The sequence below is a fragment of the Ceratotherium simum genome, chromosome 22, assembly GCF_057802395.1.
Source record: "Ceratotherium simum simum isolate JZ-2026a chromosome 22, ASM5780239v1, whole genome shotgun sequence".
Taxonomy (NCBI): Eukaryota; Metazoa; Chordata; class Mammalia; order Perissodactyla; family Rhinocerotidae; genus Ceratotherium; species Ceratotherium simum.
In genome coordinates this window covers 43,994,885-44,005,234 of record NC_141921.1, presented here as the reverse complement: position 1 = coordinate 44,005,234, position 10,350 = coordinate 43,994,885, and the positions used below count along the sequence as shown (strand labels likewise).

At 51.7% G+C, this 10,350-nt stretch overlaps 1 protein-coding gene across 1 annotated transcript in view; it reads left to right on the top strand.

The window, feature by feature from the left end:
• Nucleotides 1–1,844: 1,844 nt before the first annotated feature.
• The window catches only part of H6PD (hexose-6-phosphate dehydrogenase/glucose 1-dehydrogenase), a 31,129-nt gene continuing 22,623 nt past the window's right edge, over nucleotides 1,845–10,350 (top strand). The window contains exon 1 of the mRNA XM_004425551.3: nucleotides 1,845–2,191. Within this exon, the coding sequence (XP_004425608.2) occupies nucleotides 2,187–2,191 (5 nt within the window). The 5' untranslated portion in view covers nucleotides 1,845–2,186. The remainder of the gene's footprint in view (nucleotides 2,192–10,350) is intronic.

Here is a 10,350-nt window from a genome sequence, read left to right as displayed (position 1 = left end):
AAAACATCTTGACAATGTGTGGGCACGGAAGTACCAGTGGGGACAACAGTGTGACACCTAGACTCATTTCATGTCAGTCCTCAGACCCCACCCCACTTAAGTGACACCTAGGGGGACACACATTTTCTTAATAAGCTGGTTACAGCTGACTTGGCTTTGGGATATTTTAAAAGGTGGCCTCGTGATGGCTGCATAGGGATGGAGGGAAAGTCCCCTTGGCTCACCTCAGTCTCTGGGCACCTGCCTTCTCCCATCTGTGCCTCCCTTGGCGCTGGTTTACATAGATGTGTGGGTGCACGGTGCATCCAGGGTTATGGAGCATGGGAAAGGCTCTCAGCCAAGAGCCCTGGCATGGCCCAGTCCGGTTCTACTGGCCCCTGCCCTAGACCCTCCTACCCACTTCCAGCTGTGCAGGCAGCCCAGCGGGTACCTAGCTCCTTGACCCTCTGCACAGGTCCCACCCAGTATGGCCCAAATCCTTCTGGAGGCCCGGCAGCCCACTGCAGGCCCCTGATGGCCCCTGGCCTTGGTGACAGAGGGGCCCAGCCCCCCTTGGCTCCCCAGCCTTCCTAGAACCCTCTTGCCCAACATCCTGTGTGGTAATCATGCCTGTTGGCCCTACTTAGTCCTGCTGGCCACTGCCAAGTTCCCTCTGCTGGTTCCTGACGCTCCTACCTCTGATGGAACCTTCCTGAAATAAAAAGCTGCTATAAGTTTTGTCTCTCCGGTGAGAATCCCCTCTCCTGGGTGGCCCAGTGTTCTTCAGCATAGGCGGCCATGCATTCATTCTCCTGGCTCTGGGGTGGGAGGAAGGTGGGTCTGGAGAAGGGACAGAGCTAAGGTGCTCTAGGAGTAGGGATGTCCAGGAGGTGGCCCTGGGTGGTCTTGCTGGCCAGTGCAGCAGTGGCCCTGCCTTAATAAACCCAAAGTCACTCAAGGTCTCCTGAGAGAAAGGGCCACAGCAGGAAGGAACAGCTGTCTCTCTGATGGCTGGGGCCCCAGTGGGGGCACTAACAGCATTGTATGGCTGGGAGAAAAGTGGGCACGGGGTTGCTGCAAGGTGAGGGTCACATACTGCGTGATAATGGTGAGGAGTGGGGTAGAGGACTGGCCTGCCATCTACCGAGTGCCCCGAGAGGCAGCTGACCACATTATCTCATTTATACACCTCACCAGCACCCTGCAGAGGTCTTATTCCCATTTACTCTCATTCTAATAAAGCCACACAGGTGCAAGCCACCGCTTCCTGAGCACTTATCACAGGCCAGATAGCCTCTGAGGCTAGTACTCCCATTGTCCCCATTGTACAGATGAAGAGACAGAGTCTCAGGTTAGTGTCTTCAAGGTAACAGGGTGTAGGCAGAGATTTGAAGCTCTCTGGTGGAGGCGTGGCAATAGTGTGCTCCTGGATGCCACAATCACTACTTGTGAACGTTGAAAATGGGATGAAGTAAGCCGCTAACTCTACAGATGGAGAAAAGCGAGGCCTGGGGAGGTCACGTAACCTGTTTCAGTCCCACCGCTGGTGCCAGGTCCTGGGGATGAGCCAGCAACGCGGCTCCCAGGCTTCCTCCACGACACAACCACTTCCCTCGGCCACTTCTGGGGCCCTCGTGTGTCTCAGAAGACAGCCCCTACGATGCACAGCAGAACCCAGGACAGGAGAGAAGGGCTGAGGCTGGGAGGGAGGGAAGGCGCGCCGACTGCCCGCCCACTTCACTCTGAAGTCCTGCAAATCCACGAGAAACAAGGAAACGTTCGGCAGGCCCCGCCTACTACCCCGGCGACCCCGAACTAGGGGGCGTGGTCTCGCCTGCGCCTCCCCCTCCGCCGCGCGCGGCTGGGCCCACTGCACGCGCGCCCCCCGCCCAGGGCTCCACTGCGCGCGCGCGCCGAGGCGGCGGTGGTCTGAGGCCGGGGTCGCGGAGCTCCGGACACCGACGCGTCTCGGGTTGGGCAGGGAAGGGGCAGGGGCCTGGCCTTGCCCTCGCGCCTTCCCCGCTCGCGCCCCCGGCTCCGCTGGAGAGACCCCAGCGCGCGTGCGGCGCGGGGCCGCGTGACGCGCACCTGTGGAGCGGGAGGAGGATGCGCGGGGCCCGCGCCCGGCCCGCGCCCGGCCCGCAGCGCCGCACGGCCCGCGCCGCCCGCAGCGTTCCCCGGAGAAGCGGCCGGCTCTGACGGGCGAGATGAAGTAAGCTGCCTGCCCTTTCTCTGCGGCTCCTTCGGCCGCAGGCGTCGTTTCTAGCCCGACAGCGGCCGCGCGCTCGCGCTGGGCCGACCCGAGGTCGGGGGGTCGGCCGCGGGCCCGGGAGGCTGGCCGCGCGCGGCTGTAAAACCCTCGGGCATTTGTTGGGAGGAGTCACCGCCGCCGCCACCCAGCTCCCGCCGCTGCTCGGACGCAGGCGGGCCAGAGCCTGCCCGAATTCCCAAAATGAGCTGATTATTCGCTTCCTCCGCTGCAGATTCTGGGCGGCAGGAGGCAGCCAGGCCCCTTCGAGGCTGGCCCAGAGGGGTCAGCGGCCTCCCTTTTCCCGGCTTTCTGGAATTCAGTTCAGTGAGAGGAGGAGCTCAGGGCTTTTTTCCTGGGATCTGCTTCATCTTTGGCCTTAGCCTTCAGGTTTCGATCAGCGTTTCCAATACACGCATCCGGTGAATGGTTTTCCAGAAGTAAGCCCATCTGGATCTCGGAAAGTCGGCTCACTCAAATTCCAGTGTTTAGCCGGAAATGAACTTGTGGACACGTCATAAGCCTAAATCCCTTGCCCACCCATCCCCCTACTGCCCCCTCCCAGGCCCGCGGCTCGTGAGAGGTAGCAAATGAGGGAAAACTGGTGTAAAGTGGGCATATTTTAAATTACGCTCTACGCTCTCTGCAGCCGTGGATGGCTGATGGAATTTTGAGCTCATGAGGCTAACTAATCCTTTGGTAAGTTTTACGAGCATCTGAGATAAAAACGCTCGGTGTTTGGCATGAACAGAGCTCGCTTTTCAGACAGTATTTTGTGCAACTCTCTTTGAGGTGCCTGACTGCTTAACAAATAGCCACTCTAGGCAAATATTAACGTTATTTTTATCCAAAGACTAGAGTTCTGCTAAGTGACTCTGACAGTAAGATGTTTTTTAGGCCTTTTAAAAGGTAAACTAAGTGGGACCTTTGGTCACCTGTGGCCTAGTCACTTCTCACTTTATTGATGGAATTTGAATGACGCAAAATGTTGTTGCTTGTTGCCAGACTTCACCGTGGGTTCGGCCAGGCCCTAACCCAGGGGCAGAGCCGGAAGTCTGGTTTTGCTTTTTGGTGCCCTGAGTTGGGAGCCGGGTGACTATTTGTCCGGGAGAACTCTGACCACCATAGCCTCCCGAAGTGTTCTCACAGCCATGATCTGGGTTTTTTGGCCAAACGTTACAGTGAGGTGGATGATCCCCATTTTACTGCTGGAGAAAAGGCCCTGAGCAGTAAAGGCCTGGGCCTACAGAGTTAGAGGTCTGCTCTGTAACCCGGATTCTTTGGCCACATGGTAAACCCCTCAAGGCCTGGGGTGGGGATTCTTGAACCAGCTCAGCATTATAGCCCTCTGATTTCTCATCAGTGTGACTGGAAGGTCGTGAAGCTGTCGATCAGCTACTCCTCTGCGTTTTTTCTGTTGTGGGGTGGTTCACTGGTTTTGCAGCAGTTCCAAGAAGCTAGTGAGAAAAGTCCCTTCACTCATGATGCTATTGGGTTAATAATGATGAAAGCGCGTACCTCTTGGGTGCTTACTGTTTGCCAAGCATCGTGCCAAGTGCTTTAGATGGATTGTCTCATTTTGTGCTTCTTATCGACTTGTTTTCCCACTCTGTGGTTGAGGTACGGAGAAGTTAAATAACTTGTGTAAGGTCACACAGCTCCTAAATGGGAGAGCAAAGATTTGAACTCAAAGTTCTCACGCTTAAACAGTTCTCCAGAAGCTAGCCCCCCTGTCCCCCCATCAACCCCCCCCCCCCAGGGGCCTTCCAATTTTAACAGAGCAACTCAGGCTTAAACACAGGTCTTGATGACGTCAGAAGGAAGGAGAGTGAGTCACTGTTAGGCAAAGTGGACATGTGACGTCAGGGCCATTTACTGCAGTGAGTGTTCAGGGCAGCTTGACCTCAGGGAGCAGAGCTGCCGACTAGCTTGGGTAACTTATGTGAGAGAGATAGCCTATCTGTTTAAACCACTGTTGTTCTAGTCTTTTGGAGGAGCAGAATCAGTGTCCGCACTAATACAGGGTTTTAGATTTTGCCATTTGGGGGTGTAGTCACCCGTTTTACAGGTAGGCGGGAGGTAAACGTTGGAGCTGGTCTGCCTCTGTTCACATCCTGTCACCTCTAAGCTGCCTCCCTTTCGGGAAGTTATTTTACCTCTCTGCCCCTTAGTTTCCTCTCTACTCATTCTAAAAATGAGGCTCATAATAGGACCTGCCTCATAGGTTGTGGCAAGAATTAAATGGTATGGTGCATGTCAAGCTCTTAGCCTTGCATTTGGCATATAGTTAAATACTCTATAAATATCTCTTTTATTATTAATGGTATTGTTACAAGTAGCAAGCTGCTGCTATTGTGTGCTGTGTCACAGTGCTTGAAGTCGCCATTAGAGATTTATTCCTTTGTGCCATCTTTCACATCCAGATAGTTCATACACAAGTGACAGTGGTCTTATGCACGTGGGGTTAATTTGTTCATTCAGCACATATTTATAGTGCACCTTCTGTGTGCCGGGCCCTGTTTTGGATACTGGAGACATGCAGTGAACAAAACACAAAGACCGCTGTCCTCATTGGCACTTACATTCTAGAGGGGAGAGGTGACAGACAATAAACAAAATAAATATACTTATTACATACAGTATATTAGAAAGTGATATGTACCACGGAGAAAGATAAAGCAGGGGATGAGATGAGAGTGGGAGGTTTACAATTTTACAGAGTCAGCTGAGAAAGCCTCACTGAGAAGGTGACATTTCGGCAAAGAACTGAAGTTACTGAGGCAGTGAACCACGTGGACATCTGTGGGGTAAAGTAGGTCAGGCAGAGAGAACAGCAAGTACAAAGGCCCTGAGGCAGGAGGATGGGTAGCTGGAACCCAGACAGGGGCAGAGTAGCAGGAGAAGAAGTCAAAGAGGTAACAGGCCAGAATGTGTATACCCTGCAGGCCACCGAACAGAGGAATGGTGTGATCCGACTGATGCTATGAAAAGATCCCTTTCACTGCTGTGTTCAGGCAAAGATAGAAACGGGGGGGCCAATGAGGTGGTCCCTACAGTAATTCAGACAGAGGTGATGGTGGCTAGGACTGGAGTGGAGTGCTGGAAGGTGGTGAGAAGTAGTTGTAGTCTAGATAAATTTTGAAGATAGAAACCATAGGGTTTGTTGACAGATCGAGTGACTCCAAGGTTTCTGGCCTGAGCACCTGGAAGGACAGAATTACTGTTTACTGAGGAGGGGGAAATCTGCCTTTGGAGCAGCTTGGGAGATGTCAGTTCAATTTTGAACACGGAAGCCTTGTAGACATCCAACTAATGGTGTCAGAATAGTAGTTGCTTGTATGAGGCTGGAGTTTAGAAGGAGAAAGTCCAGACTGGAAATAAAGACTTGGTGTGTAGGCACTTGTGTGCTGGTAAATGTTTAACCACTAACTCTGCAGGGGGTGGGGAGCATTTGCCAATATCTGAGATAAATATTCCCATGCTGGTCCGTTTCAAGCACACCATTGTAGAATATCTTCACCTTACAGATATAATAGATGTAAATAATGTCAAGAGAAGAGATAATAGCAAAATGTAGTGAAATAATTAGGAATTGCTGAGTTTTGAGTATTTACTACCTTTGTTTTTAATATAATTTATTTGATGATAAATTTGTGTAATTTGAATTTGAATAATGTCATTGTTTAACAACTGGCTTGCAAAATTCCCAAAAATTTAGTAATTGAATCTTGTGTGCAGGTACGAGATGGTTCCAGCACACCATTTAGGTCATAGGGACCCAAGACTGGTACCTAAAGAGGTGATGGAAATAAGGACTCTCTGAGATTGGGGAGGAAAAAGGGCCCCAGGGCCCAAGGTCTCGCAGCTTTTGTGTCCAGTCTAGCCCTGGGGGGAAAGAACGCAGATCACAGTTCTCTGAGGAAGGAAGGGTTTGACTTGAATCTGCATGGCTGTGTTTGGCACAGATGGGCCAGAACAAGAAGGAAAGAGTGCAGGAAAACTACTTGAGTTTGTGATTGTAGAAGGGACTGGGCACATCCCCTTGTACTTTAGCTAGAGACGATCTTAGTCTGTAACTCTTGTTTTACTCTCACATATTCTTTTAAAAATTCCAAGCTTATGGGCTGTCATTTGAAGAAAATGTCCCTTCCTCCTGCCTAGCACACACAAGGTAGAGGTCAAAAGTGTTAATGCGGCATTGGGAAAGGAAACAGGGTAGCCCCAGCCACTGACCTTTACCTGCCAGCTCCTTTCTCCCGCCCCCTGTCTGCTGGGAATAGAGGACCAGAGCTGCTTCTTCCTGTGGTTTACCAGAAACCACTCTGCCACTAGAGCGCCAGCACGAGCTGGGTCTGCTAGGACAGGCACAGCTGCCTGGGTGCTCCACATCTGCCTCTTTCACTTGGGCAGAAACAGAGACTGGAACCCCGATTTTGATCCAGACCCCCTGGCTGGCCAAGTCAGTGTTCAGAGCTTTGGGGATGTTAGCAGAGCCGTACTTTAAGAGGTGAGTCTCCCAGGATACCTGGTAGCAACCCCTCAGACTGGAGTTGGAGGCAGTGAAAGGTGCCCTGGATGTGGACAAGTGCCCAGTCAGTCCTGACCCTGAGATGAGCCTGTCGGAAGAAGGTCTTTTGCACCTCCCTAGAGGATGCCCCTGCAGCACCGTGTGTTTCTGGCAAGTATCTTGAATAAGAATTGTTGTAAATGAAATTGCATCCTCCACGCACTCAAGTTATAGTTTCAAAGAGTTTTGCCTTAACTTCTGAATAACACTCAGTCATTGGCTCATTGCTTCGTATTTTAGTCCTCTATTTCCAGCCCTGTTGCTTTGGTCTAAGGTTCTAAGCACTTAACTGCCCTTATGGCGGCGGGCATCTCCCTGAAGTAGAGAGGTTATCTCCTTTCCTTGGAACGCATGGGCCTCAGGGGCAGTAAAGTATTGTGGAGATGCTTTAGTTCAGTGCCGTCATTTCCTAGATGAGAAACTGAGGCCCAGCTAGGGTAAATGATTGTTCAAGGTTATGCGGCTGTTCAGCGGCAGGGCCTGGAGAAGGATCACCACACGTTCCAGTTCACAGTCTCGTGCACTGTCCTTTGGTCCAAGAGCTTCTCAGACTTTTCACTAGGGGTTTCATTATTTATTTATTAAAAATAGAAGCGATTTATAGCAGGATCAGCCGTTGGAATGCCACTTCCATGCTTTTTGGCTAACTTCAGGTATGTAATTTTAGAAGATTTATTTCACCAGCCCATTCTACTCAGAGCAGGCAAGGAGACAGGAGGAAGTGCTTCAGAAAAACCTTCAGAAGTAGAGGCTCGCAGCAGGAGAGAGGTTTAGACCGCAGATAGGGTGTTGGAGCCAGCTGGTTTCCCTGTAGCCTCGTCTTGGCTCCAGAGGTGGGACCCTGGTCTTGTCTTGGACGTAATTAGGCTTCTCTGAGCCTGTTTATTTCCCTGTTGGGACAGCAGGGAGGATAACCATGCGGTCTTCTCCTCTCAGGGCAGGTGTGAGGACTAGTCGGGGGGTGTTGTGGAAATACCAGGGTGCTGTCTGCGGGCTGGGCTTGGGGGCCCCTGAGAGGAGGGAGCTGCAGTTTTTCCTACAGCAATGGCATTAGGCCATGCTTGGGGGCCAGGAGCCACTTTACGTTTGGTTAACATAGTTAGGGAGCATTCGTATACAGTTTTTGTCACATGTATTGTCTCAGCTAATATCCACACCCCCCCATTTAGTTTGGTGGTATTAGCCCATTTATAGATGAGGACGGGTGCACTCAGACTGACTAGGTGACTTAATTAGGTCATACAGCTGGGAGGTGGCCCTCAGCCTGGGGCCTCTGACCCAAATGCCACATTCCTCCTCTTGACTAAGGAAGCTACAGTGACTGGGGGCTCTGGCTTTGTGACTCGACAGTTGACTTCACCTACCAATTTCCTCATCTGTAAAATGGGCATCATCGCAGAACCTCCTTCGCAAAACTGTTTTGAGGAAAGATTCAGATAGTGCCTTTAAATTGTCTGGCACACACTGACGACTTGGTAAATGTTAGATATTTTTATTAGGCTCTCAGTAGTTAGTAGTCAGTTTGTGCAGGGGGATGGGCAGATCTAAAGCATTCGAGGCTGTTGTTACATACCCATGTTTGGGCCTACCCTGGACCTACCGAGTCAGAAGTTCAGTGCCTGCTGAAGGGGGTGGGAGGCTAGGTGTATGTATTTGGAAAAGTTGATCTGATGCTCCCTCTGGTGAGAGCCATTGCTCTAGACCTCACTGCTCAGTATTCCAGTCTCGCGACTCCACTTGTGCTCTTTGGAGGAGCTGTCAGCACCTCAGGCCCCTCCCACACCCTCTGCATCAGAATCTGCATTTTAAGAAGATCCGCAAGAGATTCGTATGCACATTCAAGTTTGAGAAACACTGTTAAGGTTAAAAAACATGGTCATAAAAAACCAAACACACACACACACACACACACACACAAACACAAACACACCATCCACAGTGGTTTAGGAAAGAGTTGTTCCCTGGTTGTTGAGCAACCACAGAGTAAGCAGCCGTGTTGCAATAACTGATATCTCTTGGATTTGTACTTGCTTAAAGGAGTGATGGAGACATAAGCAAGAGATAAGGGCGGCTAACCTGAGAACTGGGAACCTGGAACAGGGCTGGTCAGGGAAGACTGCAGCAGACTTCCGAGTCAGAACAGGATTAAATAGAGGGCGGGAGTCGGTTCAGGCCAGGCGGCCATCCATCACGGCTGTCTGCAGTCTTCTGGGGTGGGGGTAGAGGTGCCGGCTCCTGGGCTCCCTCACCACCCCCAAGCACTCTGAGGTTCCTGAGCTCCTCCCCTTGTGCCAGGCATGTCCGGAGCCCTGGCTACAGTGTCCGACCAGGAGCTCTGAAATGCAGCTTGCCAGCTGGCGGCTCCTCCTTCTCCAGGCTGTTCTCTGGGCTTCAGATTTCTCCTGCTTCTCTCCCACACTGACCTTGCGGCGTTTCCTGCCCTCCCGACGGGGCACTTGCCGCTTGGGGAAGAAATGCTTGAAGGGCCAAGAACAGGGATTGGAAAGCAGGAGAACAAAGTAGAATGGTCCTGTGGGCCATCTGTGGTTTTGGGGGTGAGTGCAGATAACGGGAAAGTGGAAGAAGGAGGCTGGCAGGCCACTCAAGTGGGCCCTTGACCCTCCAGTTAAAGCTCCAGTCACGGAAATGTCTGGTGACTTGTAGATTCTGGTGCAAACACTGTTGGATCCTCTTCTTGGTCTGGCCACTAACTGGGGCCATTTTAGGGATGGACCTCGAGAGAGATGAGGAAGAGGCAAAGGGAAAGTGGGCGGAGGGAGTCTGATGTTAGAGTCAGGGGCAGCTCTAGTCCCTCGATATAGGGCATGATACAGGGATGCAAGAAGGAAACCTGGCCAGGTCTGCAGGGCCTTTTGGAAATTCCTGTTCTCTCTTTAAACCTCAGTTTCCCGATCTGTATAACCAGATTACCGCCTCATTGTTAGGATTTTGTTAATTCTTTATCTGGTAGAATGCCTGCCATAAATAAGTGCCAAATAGGTAATCTTAGTTCCTTCTTCACTACTCCCATGCCCCGGGCTGGGCCCCACTCCCCCCATCATTTTCTGAGAGCCCAGTTCCTGACCATGATTACTTTCCTCCTCACTTCCTCTACCTTCCCCTCAAAGGACTGGCCTTGGTGGGAAATGGGAGAACGGGAGAGCCGTGGGGTAAGCATTGAGCACATTAAGCCCTACACCCTTGGTCAGAATGGAAGGCCAGACAAAGCAAATCCTATGTGCGTTTGTGACAGGTCAGAGGCCTCTCGCCTTTCAGCCATGTCAGCTGCTTCAGATTAGGCTGAAAACCAGCCAAGGTGTTAGGCTTACCAGCATGCAATTGCTGCGTGTCCGCTTGGAGGCAGGGAGCCTGGGGCCTGTCCGGCTCCCGCATCTTCTCACCGTGGGACCCTCACCTACCTGAACCTCAGCTTTTCTGTCTGCAAAAGGGGGACCATAATAGTACCCACTCCACTGGTTCTTTTCAGGGTTCTTGTCTGGATTCAGGGAGATCTAGTGCACAGAAGTACTTGATTCCGTGTTTGGCACGTGCTAGC